The sequence below is a fragment of the Nothobranchius furzeri genome, chromosome 11 (genome assembly GCF_043380555.1).
Source record: "Nothobranchius furzeri strain GRZ-AD chromosome 11, NfurGRZ-RIMD1, whole genome shotgun sequence".
Taxonomy (NCBI): Eukaryota; Metazoa; Chordata; class Actinopteri; order Cyprinodontiformes; family Nothobranchiidae; genus Nothobranchius; species Nothobranchius furzeri.
In genome coordinates, this window is record NC_091751.1 from 35,144,873 (window position 1) to 35,160,096 (window position 15,224).

The 15,224-nt window shown below is 43.0% G+C and overlaps 1 protein-coding gene and 1 gene segment (V, D, J or C); both read left to right on the forward strand.

Annotated features, from left to right (window-relative positions):
- Position 1: 1 nt before the first annotated feature.
- LOC107383714 (zinc finger protein 177) lies at positions 2 to 12,359 on the forward strand. The gene is made up of 3 exons (XM_070541518.1): positions 2 to 152; positions 10,214 to 11,317; positions 12,221 to 12,359. The coding sequence occupies exons 1-2, from the start codon at positions 2 to 4 to the stop codon at positions 11,239 to 11,241; spliced, it is 1,179 nt and encodes a 392-aa protein (XP_070397619.1). The 3' UTR covers positions 11,242 to 11,317; positions 12,221 to 12,359.
- On the forward strand, positions 12,307 to 13,059 carry LOC107383749 (Ig kappa chain V-VI region NQ2-6.1-like). The segment is given in 2 exon segments: positions 12,307 to 12,447; positions 12,526 to 13,059. Coding segments are annotated over 2 exon segments (378 nt in total).
- Positions 13,060 to 15,224: the final 2,165 nt, after the last annotated feature.

A 15,224-nucleotide genomic window follows, 5' to 3' on the forward strand; every position in this document is an offset into this window, starting at 1 on the left:
CATGTCTTCAGTTCAGCAACTGAGAGAGTTCATCAGCAAGCGCCTAGCTGCTGCTGCTAAGGAAATATTCTCCGAGTTTGAGAAAACCATCGAAGAAGAGCTGGAAGCTCAGCGCAGACTGCTGGATATCAGCTGGGATCCGCACAGAAACGGTTCGTAGCTCCAGAGTTCTGCATGTTCCTGCTGAGGACATCAAGCAGAACTCTGGAGATCCGTTCTCCCGGGTTACTAAACCTTCTTCTCAGCTTTGACTTAATTCTACCGGGATTAGTTACGGACTCTAATCTGCTAGAGAACAAGTGAAGGAGCAGCTGCAGCATTTGTAGATTTAAGTAACGGAGTAACGCATTTAATACATGTCTGGTGCACCATGCAGGATTGCCCAGGGGTTTGTGATTTACAGCTGTTAAAAGGTGCGCGCTCCCGCTTCTACAGTCAGTTATGTTGTGCACGCGCACCCAGGTCAGGATGCATTGTAGTGGAAGAAAGTCAATCTGGAGGTTTCCTCCATGTTCCGTTATAAAATAATCCCACGCACGAGCCAGATGCATACAGGTGACTAATCAAAACCTAGAGAGTTTTGTTCTTTTATGCATGGTGAATGGCCACTATTTGATATAGCGCCTCTAGAGTCATGGAACTCCCCAAGGCGCTTTACAACACGAACAGTCATTCACTCATTCACACACACATTCACACGGTGGTGGGGATGAGCTACGATGTAGCCACAGCTGCCCTGGGGCGCACTGACAGAGGCGAGGCTGCCGAGCACTGGCGCCACCGGTCCCTCTGACCACCACCAGCAGGCAACGTGGGTTAAGTGTCTTGCCCAAGGTCACAACGACAGCCACAGACTGAGCGGGGCTCGAACCTGCAACCTTCCGATTACGGGGCGAGCACTTAACTCCTGTGCCACCGTCGCCCCCACTTATGCCAAAGTTAGGGTTTGGGTTAGTTATTACATTATATCTGAGGCTAAAATCAGCCATAATAACCAGTCAAATCTGCTTTCAACACGTTTCTGAGCGACAGCACGAGGTGAAACAGTTTATTCATAAAACTCTGGTTCCTCTTATAAATGGCTAATAAACATTTTATAGATATGTTAATAGTTAAAAAAGCTGTTATACATTATTTGGGGCGAGAAAGAGAAAACGGACCGTTTGTGTTGGATGATGATGATAATGGACTGCTGCTGTCCAGTGGTGCCAAAAGTAGTCACATTCATTACTCAAATCAAAGTAAAGATACAAGGTTTTCAAAAGACTTTTTTAGAAGATGAAGTATCAACTCAAGCTTTTTATTCAAGTAAAAGTATAAAAGTACAGGTTTTAAAACTACTTAAAGTAAAAAAGTGGAAGTAATGTAAGGGAATAAAAATTACATTAATGACATTAATAAGCTTGGGTCATGCCGCAGGGCCTACAGTCCACCCACAGAACAACATACAGTTACCAATAGGCTTTGTTCAGCCACAAAAGCACCTTGTTCTCAAAGTTCTTTGAGCGAATGCATGCTCTTCTTCGCCTGAAGATCAGCCCTGCAACAGCAAACAGTCTTTCACAGGCTGCTGAGGCAGGCAGTGCCGTGTTAAGCTGAGGTGAAAGCTGGCACACAGCTGGGAAGGACCTCAGCACCTCTAATGTTTCTCCTGGGCACCCAAGGTATGCATCCAACTGCTGGCTTATTTCAAGTGGGCCGGTCTTCTTCAAGGAGGAAAAGAAGTCCTCTTCCTCAGATGAGATCAGCGAGGAGCCCTCACTGATATAATTCTCGACCTGGCAATCCAAGTAGCTTCTGATATAGCCAAGGCCTGTAGAATAAAAAACAAAAATCAGGACAATTTAGATTATTTGACAGTATTATAATTGCGTACTGGAGTGTGTGTGTGTGTGTTTTAGGGCTGCACAATATATCGAAAAATTATCATTGCGATAACAGGACGTGCGATAGGCCCATCGCAAAGCACCTCAAAAACAGCGATAAATGTTTGGTTCAAACATTTCCATCCATGTCATACATCAACTTTTTGTAAACCAGCTCTGTTTTTTACGCGGAAGTATTATTTGACCAATCAAATGTAGCCCTTTTGATATGCAGCCAATCAGATGGTTCCGTTCACATAATACGCCCACCTCCTACGTAGACCCTTATGGAAAGCAACACCCGAACTGAGTTTGCGTCGCCGTTCCCTTGTTCGTCATGCTGGCTCAGAGCAACGAACGCACTTTGTTCTGAGGTTTCTGTAATCAGCGCTACTTGTGAACGTGAGTCCGCTCGGTGTTAATCATTTTTACCGGGCTGACTCCGACACGTGCCGGTGAACCAACCCACCTTCATGTCGCTAGTGTTCCACCTAGCCCAGGCTCCGGTTAGCTTCCAGCTTAAAGGCTACAGCACTCTCCTCCCAGTCCCACCCTGCTAAAAGGGGGCCTGGAAAAGTTCCCCCACACATCAAAGTAGTTTTTCTTATTAATTGATGTTTTAATTATTTTGTCACTCTGTTTGGAATCAAAATAATATAGAATAACATGCTTTAGGTAGATCTAAATCATTTAGAATTTTGGCCGGTAAAAAATATGCTTGGCCGGTAGATTTTCATCATCTACCAGCCAACTTGACCGGTGAGTAAAAAATTTAATTTCGGACCCTGGGTGCGAACGATCTTCTCTCTGATGTTGATTTCTGTGTGGATATCATTTATGGCACCAGCCAGGGCAGACAAGGTATGCGGCCCTTTAAGTTGCTTGCATGCCAGGGCAGCACAGAATCTTTGCATGGTCTCGGGATTAAACCAGTGTGCAGTAACACCAATGAAACTGATGTTGTGCTGTCCAGCAATCTGTTGTTGTTGCTATGAACTCAATTTCACTAAGGTCAGCTTTCAGTTTTCTTTTCATTTCTGCAGATGCCTTTGTGACTTTGTTTACAACAGTGTTGCGTGTCATGACATTTGTATTTGGCTGAAGATTCTCCAAGATCAATGAAGCCCTGTTGCTGAACAATGTGTGGTGGGTGCAAGCCTTGGACAATGAATTTGAGGACTACTTTATCCACACTTTCCTGGGACACTCTTTGAGTTTCCCACAGCTTGCTTTGCTTGGAGAGTGTGGGCAAAACTTCAGTGGATGACTTCCTTTTGAGAGCAGCTTTAGTAAGTTGCGTTCACTTCAGGCACTCGAAGAGTACAGATGCTTCCCTCTTTCGCTCCCTTATCTTTTTTTCCCAAGGCTCTTTGTCCTGTGTGCCCACAGAGCGCTTCTCTGCATTTCTTCTGAAAAACTCTATTTTTACTAACCATGGATTTGATAAACTGGTCATTCAATGTGATCGATAAGATTTTTTCAACAATGAGAACGGAGCAGGGGGCTCCCACATGTCCACAGGGGACACATCCGGTGGGATATATGTTGGATTCCTGGAAAGAGTGGAAGATCATATGCCTCTGCCAGCTGTCCATTGAGGACATCGAAGACATGTGGACATTCAGCCTGATGATCACTGGATTTCTCCTGATTGGAGTGGGAGGATATCTGGTTTTCTGGAAATTTGGGACGACGGGAGCGATTGGAGGGTGATCCGCACCCACGGAAAGCACCGTCCATGTGGAGACTTCTCAGACTGGGACGTTACTCGAGGTGAATCATAAGTTGGACAATGTTCTAGCTGCCATACCGGTATTATTGCGCAAAATGGATGTCATCTCGGAGAGAGTCACCAGACGGTATGGACAGGTTTAAAAACCTAAAATTGGCTTCACTGAAGGACTGGAAATGATCAGTTTAAAGACTGAAGGCAGATAGGAAAATAATTTTGCATGGCAGGAATGTTTTCAGGCCAGAAGTAGGTTTTTGAGTTATTTCATTGTGTAGAAAGTGTGCATGTAATTGGTTTACACAAAGGTAGGTTTCATTCAAATCTTTAGTTCTCCAACTCTAAGCTCTCTGCTCCAAGTCGGCTGTTGCGTTTCAGTTGCAAAGCGTTAACTCATTTACATACAAAAAGTAAGCTCCCTGCTTGGAGTAGGCGTCAGCAAGTGTGGTCCCCCACATGACTTTAATTTATTTTCAACTGAATTTGGCTGATAACCTCTTAACAAAGACCCTTAGGGCCTGAGCGCACACATTCATACACAGACAGGATCATGCCTATATTTAGTACTAGGGATACACCGATGGATCGGCATTTAATTGTAATCGGCCGATAGCGCCCCTATCGGTTTTGATCGAAATTTTCAAAATAGATCAAAGCAGACTGATCAGGTAGGGTTGTCACGGTAACCAGTGTAGCGGTAAACCCCGGTAAAAAAAAAGTTGACAATAATAATAACCGTCTTGTTTTTTTAAAAAAAAAAACTAGATTATCTTGGTGGGTTTACCGTGGCTGCGGTGTAGGCGCGGTGACCCTTACCAGCCACCGTATCATCTGCTGAAGTTGCCGGCGGCACATGCGCGCTTTGATGTTTACAACCAAAACTTTCTTGAAGCTAAAGCTGAAATAATGGCCAAAGGAGGAGACGGCAGCGCTCAGGAGGACATTTTTTATCCCTCAAAGAAGACAAAGTCGGAATTACGGGCATCTTTTAGATATTTGAAGAATGCCGAGGGAGTTTATAGAAGACGGATGGCTATCCTGTTTGCAGCACATGCAGAAAAAGTGTCTGTGAAAGGCAGCAACGCTTCAAATCTCATGACACATCTGCGTGACCATCACCCACAACTCTACAGTCAACGCAAGGCAAGCTAACGTTAGCGTTTTAGCTAAAATGCATGATCCGAGGATTTGGGTTGAGGGAGAATGCAACGAGTCGCTTATATAAAGCAGCCGCAGCGCCGCTACCTGCATATAAATCGTGTCGCGGACACCCCCATGTTGAAATGACGCTATGCATTACGGGGCTCCCAGGGGCAGATAAGAGTTGGTCTCTCTCCGAGAATAATTATGAATTTAACAATGATTACTGCCTGATGACATTTTCCCACATCTACACAGCTCATTGGAAGGACACAAACCGAGGACAATATTTTCCTGATATAGGGTTTATTACTCAAGTAAGGGTAAAAAAGTATCTGATTAGAAGGGTACTGGAGTACTGACTATCATCTGAACTAATATTTTTAAAATGATGACACCAAACAGACATAAAGTAAGAAGTTATGGGCAAATATTGGCATTTTAAAGACTAAAGGGGAAAAATGTAAACAAATAAACTACATAATTACAAAATAACACATTTTAGGCAAAATTTAGACACAAACTGAGGACAATATTTCCTGACATACAGAGTTTATTTAATTGTGTGAAAATGTAGCATGTTTAAAAAAAATATACCGCGATAATACCGAAAACCGTGGTAATTTTGGTCACAATAACCGTGAGGTTAAATTTTCACACCGTATCGGTGATCGGTATCAGTGATCAGCATTCTCTGATATCGGTATCTGTGATCGGCAACAAAAAACCTGATCGGTGCATCCCTATTTAGTACATGCTTTATCAACCAGATGTAAACTATAGTAGACTTTTCTTACATATTTATTTTAACTTGTAATAATTATTAGTTTTAACCAGTCTTAATACTTTGTGGTACAATATTTTATAAATGTAATTATGTTTCTACTTGGTCATGTTTTATCACTGTGTTTTATTTAGATTTTTATTTATCAGCTGTTTATGTTTAATTCTTAACTGTTATCTTAGTCTCATTAGTAAACTAGTGTTTCCTCTGTGGGGGCTGACTGCCCTGGGGGCAGCGGTGGACTGTGGCGGCTGGGGTGCTTTATTTGCCTACTCTTACCAAGGCTATTGCTGCCAGTCTTGGTGCTCCTGGTGCAGTTGGCTCCTTTGATGGCGTTTTCGTCTTCTTTATATATGTTACATCTGCACTCAGCCGGCGGCCCTTTCTTTATTATGTGTGTGCATGTGCGTGCGTGTGTGTGTGTGTGTGTGCGCGCGCGCGCGCGTAGGACTTTGCATCTGCTTGGGATGGGATTGAGGGTGGGAAGAGGGAGAAACAAAGGGGATCTCTTATGTGAATCTGTGTGGGAGGGGTGGGAAACCAACTGCTGTCTGGTTGTTTTTAATATTGTAAAGCACTTTGAGCTACATTTGCATGAAAAGCGCTTCATGAATTAGATTTTTTTATTGATATAGGTTTGCACAATTTAAAATAACTTCGAATTATTCCATATAGCAACAATATAAGCTCAGATAATAATTGACTAGTCTAATTTAAAATGTCAAACAAAGCCAATCAAACAAACTTGCAACATTAAATCTTAGCTAACTGCTAGTAAGCAAACCGTAGCATGTACCCAGGCATACATTGAAAATTTACCATTATTATGTTAGTAGATTACTACTGTTGGGGTTATCAGGAGCGAACACTTAGTAAGCTTCAACTTACTTTTGGATTCTTCAATAAATTCTGTAAATATGAGAATATTTACTGATTTATTAATTAATTAAGATATTCTTAGACATCTCCGGGGCACCACCCCGTTCTACCGGGGAAAAATTGAATCCAAAACTCTTATCAGTCTTTCTTGAAGTTCGTAGAATCCTTGGAGCAGAGACTTCTCTTCGACACAACAAAGCTACTGGAGACAAAAATCTGAATTTTATAACGTTTAATTAACAATTTGTCAAATGAATAAACAGTGGCATAAATGAATAATAACCATGTGATATAATAAAAGGATGTATATTCAAAATAATGTTCAAGGTGTTTTGTGTGTATGTATGTATGTGTTAGCCTGGCAAGCCAGACTAAACAAATGTATTATTTAGTCTGGCCACGCTCCATTGACGGCTCTCGGTTGTGGGGCGGGTTCTACCGTTGTCTTTCAAATGATCTCCACATCCCACTGGACAATGAATGTGACATCCTCTTGTTTCACTCTGTTGCATCATCCCACCCACCAGGCATATAGAGTGCCCTGATTGGCCCACAAAGCGGATAAAGCTCTGTGATTTGTTCACTAAGCAGATAGAGCACTATGATTGGCCCACCATTATGGACCAATCACAGCTCTTTATGTGTTTGAAACCCCTATAGAGAGCTGTGATTGGCTAGCCAGAGTCCTGGTAGGAGCTGCTGAGGTTCCAATGGAGCATGCCTAGACCATTCTTTGCAAAGCAAGAATTTGGTCTAGTTCACTAGGCTATGTATGTGTGTGTTTCTAAAATGGAGTCTGTATACAAGATGGCTGACCCCTTTGTCTGGCTAAAGTGTGGGTGGCAACTTGCACTTTAACTTCCAAGGCACTTAGAATCATAAGTAACTTAACCTTAAATTCACTCAAAACACTTCAAAATGGTCATGAAACAACCCAAAAGATTAATCCTGAATTAATATCTGATAAGTTTGTCAGCTTGGCCACAGCTAACAAACACAACCCAGATATTTAAACAATCAAACAAACGAAAGATCTTACTTCACGGTAGATATCTATAACGTGTTTGATTACGGAAGATAGAGAAAACCGTGGGTATTTTGAAGCAATAGCGCGGTTTAATTGCTTATTCTGGACTATAGAGGAAACGGGAGAAGAAGGAGAGAGAGAAGGAGATGAGTTTCTGATCACCAGAACAGTGAAGCGTCCCTCACTGTTTGATTTGACGGTTCTCCGTGTTTCTCCGCAGTTTGGCGTCGTCCGTCAGTTTGATGCTTTCTCCGTTGTTTCCCTCCACGAGTGTTTCTCCACGGGCTGGACAGAGACAGCAAAGTTTCTTTCTGTGCTGAGTTATAACTTAAAGCGTGCTTGATGGAGTTGTTGCTTTCCTCCGCAGTTCTGTGTCCTCAAACATCAGCTGGAGGGGAGCAGAAACGAGCAGATCTGATGGGCTTGCAGTTTAGTTTTCCAGCGGTCCCGTGGGCTCAACTTGGGCACTTAGAGCTTCCGCGTGCTCAAGGGAGTCGGAGCGTTCGACAAGCGTGTCCTTACCGCCAGGTATCCTGGGCAAAAGAACGAAGTTTCTTTGTCTTTGTTGATGATTTATAGCCTGAGTTCGCGGGAAAGCGTCCATGAGCTCCCGCCTCTCGCAGAACGTGTTTCTGGTATTAGGCGGTGACATCATCCCAATGCTTCCGTGTGCAAAGCATCATGGGAAATGAAGTTTCTTGGAGCTGATGTGATCATTTGCTTTTCAGAGCAATTTAAGCACAGTCATTTTGGAGAAAATCACTGCATAGTAATTTCCTCATGAGGTCAGACCCTCAACACCACTATATTTTGTCAGTAATAGGGTGATAATAGGAAACTTTTAGCTTACCTCAATATGCTTTTTCAAGTTAAGCCTGATTTATGCTTCTCCGTCTGAGTCAGTGGGGAGACACGCAACGCCATTATCCGTCCTTGCGTAGAGATCCGGCAGGCACGCAAGTACGTACGGAGTCGAGCCCACTTTTTTAAACATCCGTCGAACAAGACTGATTACGCAAGCTTGTGATTGGTCAGGACGCCGCTGTTGTTTACAGCGCCGCCATTGCAAAGAGAGCCGAGTTTAACTAGCGGCAGACACGGAGAAGCTTGAAGAATACCTCGCAAAAAAACTCTAAAAATATGAACGTTTCATTCTCCCGTGACTGGAGGAGTGAAAAGATGCGCAGCAAGCGTTTTATTTGTGGACGGAAATGACAGGAAACGTGGGTTTAGAGGTGGGGAGCGCATGAAGAGGTGGGAGAATGAGACACAAATATGTCCGTGTTAAAAGTCTCTTATGTACACAAAAAACACAATATAAACACACTATCTTGGACCGATACATGACAGGATACCACAGAATAGCGCTACGCCCTCTGGTGTCCTGCCGGGGAATTGCTTTGCAACACTCTCCAGGAGACGGAGAAGTATGAGAGCAAAACGCTTCCGTCAATCCGTGCGTGTCTGTCCCTTGCGGAGCTGACGGAGAAGCATAAACCAGGCTTTAGATGGTGAGGTTTTGAAAGCCATCAGCTTGTGGTACTTGGGTGCACAGAGCTTGCAGCACATTTGAAATGAGTTGTTTTTGCATCCAACCAATTCAAAAAAATTCTTCCAGGTATGGCCAGGGATGTACAGGGGTTGGCTTGTCTTCCAGGCTATCAGCGTCCTCACGGGTACTTGGTTCAGACATCTTGTTAGCAAGTTATTTTGCCTCTCCGCCCAATGCTACTGCTACAACATACATTTGCTAATGATCTTACATCCTGGAGTGTCACATGATTTGTGTCACGTGCAGTTGCGCTGACCAATAGCATGTCGGAATGGTAGGTCTCATCCAACCACAATCAAACCTTTGTTTTTCACCGACGACGATCCAGAATAAAAACAAGCCGAAATGAAGTGTGAGTAACGAGGTTATTTTTTAAAAGTAAGGAGTAGAAAGTACCGATAATTGTGTGAAAATGTAAGGGAGTAGAAGTATAAAGTAGGCAAAAAAATAATTACTCCAGTAAAGTATAGATAACCAAAATTTCTGCTTAAGTAAGGTAACAAAGTATTTGTACTTCATTATTTGACACTTCTGTTGCTGTCTTAGTGAAGTTGAAGCCTTCCTAAATGATCGACCAATCACCACCTGTGTCCAGGTCCTGTTACACAACACTCATGTCTATTTTATCACTGATCGGTTCTCGGTTTTCCACCTTTAATTACTGTGTAAGTTATTGACAAACAAATGTTTTGATTAATAACTTATCCTTAAACTGTTTATTAACCATTTATAAGGGGAGCCAGGTGGTAAAGTGATGTCCTGAACAGGTGTGTCCAGGTGGGAGCTATCTGGTGTTGGTGACTCACCTGGAGGCAGATTTGAGTTAGAGAGCCACCTGAAACTCCACGTTGGAGCTGCACATCTGGATTCAGTAGTGTAGTTTTTCTCCAAGTCACCACAGATGTTACTGTAGATGCAAACAACCGTCCAGGTTACTCAGAACTCACGGTGCTGCTCCACATGTTCTGAAGGTCTTTTGTGGCTTGCAGCTGGTGCCTCATAAATGACAGTGACTAATGAACACCAGCAGCTGTTGAACTGAGTTATTTGTGATACCTGAGTCGTTTCAGCTCTCATGTTCAGAGGATCTCATCAGTGAGTTGGAACAGATGATGGAACATTGACACAGTTGTCCTTATGTGTCCATGGTTCCCTGCATGGCTCCTGCTGATGTTACAGCACTCTGAGTCTGTGGAACTTGTTCACATCCAGACCTCTTTTGTGTCTTATCCTGCAGAACTCCAGGAGCAGAATGTCTGGAAGGAGAAGAAGGTTCTGATGAGCTACAGTCACGATCAGGATCAACCAGAGCCTCCACAGCTCAAAGAAGACCTGGATGATCCAGAACCTCCACGAATCAAAGTGGAACAGCTGGAACCAGGACTTCCCCAGTTTGAAAGGGAACTGCAGGAACTCTGCAGCAGTCAGGAGGTACAGCAGCTGGTGCTGAAGCAGGAGACGGATGCTTCCACCGAGCAAGACGGTGACTTTGGTGAAGCAGACCCAAACACCGAGCAGCGTTACTCTCCTGCAGCTGAGATCCGAGATCAGGGAGGAAACGGCTCCTCCGTGTCAGCGAACCCAGACACGGGTACATCTGTAAAATGTTCCCTTTGTGAGAAGAGCTTTTGGAATAGGTACAGTTTAAAGAGGCATCTCCGAGTTCACTCAGGAGAGAGGCCATATCCCTGTAAGACATGTGGGAAAAGGTTCTCGGACGCCAGCGGTCTGACCAAACACATTAGAATCCACACGGGAGAGAAGAGGTTTTCCTGTGACATCTGCGGGAAAAGTTTCAGTGAATGTGGGAATTTAAAAGTCCACAAGAGAACGCACACGGGCGAGAGGCCGTATCCTTGTGAGACATGTGGAAAGAGCTTTTCTCAGAAGAGTGCGTTGAAGTACCACATGGAGACCCACAAAGGAGACAAAACATTTTCCTGTAGAACCTGCAGGAGAAACTTCATCCATAACAACAGCCTGCTGAAGCACATGAAGACCCACGCCGGGAAGTCGGTTTCCTGTCAGACGTGTGGGAAGGGTTTCAGCGACAATCATACTTTAAACGTCCACATGAGAATGCACACCGGGGAGAAGCCGTTCTCGTGTGCAGCTTGTGGGAAACAGTTCAGGACCAGCAGCAATTTATATGTTCACAAGAGAACCCATACGGGAGTGAAGCCGTATTCCTGTTTGACATGTGGGAAAAACTTCAGCTGTGGGATTAACCTGAAGGTCCACATGCAGACTCACGCTGGTGAATAAGCACAGGCTGGTAGGAGAGCGGGCATGTTTGGTTTGTTCCACGTCAGAGCTCCTCAGCCAGAGCAGCTTGGAGGATGTAAGGAGGCCTAAAGCTCACCGTTTCCCTGCCAGACGGTTCAGGTGGTGCTAGGGTTGGGCATCGAGCAACGATTGGAACTGGTTCCAATTGTTAGTTTTTCCCGGAATCATTCAAAGTTTTTTTTTCCGATTCCTAGAATGCCGACAGAAGAGGAATCTGTGAATGTTTTAATGTTTAAAATCTGTTAGATTGTTACTGACAGCAGCTACATTTAAGTTTCACTTTCTGTTCTGACTGAATGCTGCTGCAGCATGGAGGTGTAGTTCTCAGTCATCCTGGACCAGATCATCCTGAGAGTTTTAGCTGAAAACAGCTGGACGTTTCTGATATGTTGGAGACATTTAGCCTCTCATCCCAGAGGCTTCTTCCAGACTTTGGTTGTGGTCAGAAACAAACACACTGGTTGTGCTGCAAGTCTTTTTCTTTTTTCCCCAAAACATGTTTTTGTCTAAATGAAGGTGATGTTGTTGTTCATAGAATTAAAATTCATGTTTAAGTTAAGATTATTTCATCAAGTTGGACCTGCGGTTAGCTGGCTCGTGTAAAACATGTCATGTCTTCAAAGAGTCGGAATCGGAAATCGATAGGAACCTTAATCGAAACGAGGAATTGGAATCGGAATCGTTCAAAATCAAACGATGCCCAACCCTACTTCTGACATGTTTCAGGTTCTACTGAATCAGTCGGTTTCATGAAAACTTTTAATGTTTTTATTGTAATCAATCTGCCTTTATGGACTTGAAGATCAGATAATGTTTCTGAATGGATGCAAATTAAGTTTAGTCTTAGTCCAAAAGATTTTTAATCTCATTTCTGTCTCGTCTCTAGAAGTAATAATGGGAAAAATGCTTTTGAGTCATTCTGCATCATGTCAGGCTGATTTTCTCCATCTGCTGTCAGACTGAAACCAAGACGATGAAACCACACAGCAGCTTCAGCTGAGCTGTCAATCATCAGCAGCAGGGGCTGATGGGAGCTGAGGAGCTGGTAAAACCACATGGCCCTGGTCTGATCTTGTTTGGCTTCAGCTGCATCAGAGCACCACTTCTCCCCAGGTTCACCAGAGGAAACACCACTGAACAAAATGTGTTTCCTCCCAGCTGCTGCTCTGTGCTGTCTGTGTTCAGGTGAGTGTTTCCAGCCAATCAGGAGCCAGCACACTCCACCTGGAACAAACCTTCTCCTGTCTGTCTGTGTCCCTACAGCGCTGGTTACCATGGCAACACAGCTGACTCAGGAGGTAACACTGACCAGGAGAGCTGGTGAGAGTGTCTCCATCAGCTGTGGAGGAACTCAGCCGTGTGCTTATAGCTGGATATACTGGTACCAGAAGAAAGACACAGAAACATTCAAAGCTGTTCTTCGATTTGATACTAGTAATTCAGAAGTATATAAAGGTTACGGTCATCCTCAACAAGATGAGTTCTCAGCTGAGAACAATCAGAACGGCTGTGAGTTAAAGCTAAACAAAGTCCAACAGGAACATGCAGCCTCGTACTACTGCAGCTGTTGGGTTTCTGGTCTCCACAGAGAGAGATGATCCCTGCAGGCTGAACAAAAACCTCCAGATGAACAGAAGTCAGACAGGAAGAGAGCAGCAGACCTCAGCAGCTTACCATGCTTCATCTCCATGCTGTGGTCAGATGATGGAGTTTCTCACTGCTGTTATTATTCGTGTTTATTCATTCTAGTTTGTTTTATGTTTTAGAAATAAAATGAAAATAAACTGAAGAACAAAATTTTCAGGTGTTCATCAGTCATTTTGCCTCATTCTAGGGTTCTATAAACAGCAGATTTCATTCATTCATCGGATCTGATTCATCACTAAAAATAAGTGATGTTTTCATCTGAGGATCCAGGTGAGTCTGGAAGGATTTATTTAAACAGACGTAAAGATATTGTGTCTCATTTTAGCTGACTCAGCCAGGATCACTCTGACTGGTCCACACGGCTGACCAGTAAGGAACCAGTGGAGCCACGCCCACCAGTACCCTGACACCAGTAGTAGTTGAGGGGGGGGGGGGGGGTATGAAGGTGACAACATACAATGAACCAACAACAGACAGAGACGCAGACAGGGTTATATACACTGGGGAATGATGGGAGGCAGATAGGTTGCAGGTGTGTGGGGAGAGAAACCAAGTGAAAGCAATTAACTAATCAGGGAGGAAACTAACATGACCTAAGAGTAAAAAACCTAAAGTCAAGATGAGCCAGCAAAACTAACTAATGTTCTAAGGGGAAGGAAAAACGACAAAAACCGGTGGGAAGACATACTGAAGAGACTAATAAAATGAGAAGCTGAACCTATAAAAAAACTGCAGAGGGGTGACTGGGGGAGACTGAAGGAACACAGGACCTGGGAGGTAATATCTGGAGGGCTGCAGACCAGGGGACACAAGGGCGGAAATCCCATTTCAATTTTGGGGGGACAATAAACAGTAAAACTTCAGAGAGTAATTTTTGGGGGGGACATGAAAAAAATGCTCTCGACATACAACACTGTATGTCCTTATAAGAGACTGACCTGAGACTCTGCCTGTGTCTGACAGGCTCTGGCTGCCTGTGCTCAAGTGACTGGACTTTGCCTAAAGAAACCATTTAGAAACAATTTCATTTCTTTCTTATAGATGTCTTTATCAAAATGCAAGTTTCTACTTACTTGACGTTCTGGAGCATTAAAAAACGACCTGATGTCTGCCGTTTTTCATTTCTCTGCCATTTCAACTGACCTGGTCTGCTGACAGTTGGACAGCAACACACACACAGATGGGATATTGTCATTAGAACGGAGCTGGAGGATATTGATCAACAATAATATCTTGCCAATTTTGTACATCTTCATAAGCATCCTTTCTTTTTGTTTTCATTTCAATAACAAGACTGTGGCGTAAAACGGAATAAGCAATTCAGAATAAAGATTTAAAAGTAGATCGTTAATAGTTGAAGCAACAACAGCTATTAGCTGACCAACAGCTACACGTGCGGACGGATGCAAAGCATTAATTTTAAGTACTAAAACATATCTAATTTTTTCACAACAAAGAGAGAGAACATAAAATGTCAAATTAAAATGTTATTAAATCACATAACATGAAAGCTACTAAAATCCAAATAGTTCATATTGATTTTAATATATTTGAAATTTTCCTTCTAAATATGTCTAGAAAAAATAACAAACTTCAAATCATCTTTCACAAGTCAAGTATCAAAATGACTGAAATCTCTTTAATAAATCAGAAATGTTTGTAGGCTACTAGAGAATAACTCTGTAATATTTAATAACTTTATCTAAGTCCTACTGAACGAAAAGATACACAAAATCTAAAAATATATTCTTGAAATATTTGTTTCATTTTAATAATGAAAATTAAAAACTTTACTTTACAAATACACTAAACATAATTATACATACTCTATAGTTTATCTTTCTGTTTAATCGATCTCTCACTTTTCTCAGTTTTCATAGTGTTTTTGGGTCTGTGTGGCCAACGGGATCTTTGGCTCTATGTTTTACACTGAGAGCTTTGAGCAACGTGCCTCCACCACACATGTGCTGCAACCAGTTCATCCCTAAGCTGCACGGTGCACCTGCACTTTGACATATTGTAAACAACTGCAGAGCCTGGGGAAGACGTGATAAGAGCGGTTAAATGCTGTGGTTTTCCATACATCAGACCAGTTAATTTTGATTCTACCATATTCATCTGCTAAATAGGATGAAACGCAGACATTTTCATCGATCTATAAATGCTCTGCAGATTCCAGGGGCAGACCATGAAAGCATACGTGTCCGTAAAAAGGAACTTTTGATCACCTTAGTGAATGGAATAATAATAGTGGAATAATCCTGGAATGACCAGAGAACATGAAGTGACAACTTTTTTTTACTGTGGTGGTGGTG

Coding starts and splice junctions, on each gene's coding strand:
- LOC107383714 (XM_070541518.1), top strand. CDS start 2: ATGTCTTCAGTTCAGCAACTGAGAGAGTTCATCAGCAAGCGCCTAGCT. Junction 153..10,213: donor CTGGGATCCGCACAGAAACG/GTTCGTAGCTCC, acceptor CTTATCCTGCAG/AACTCCAGGAGCAGAATGTC.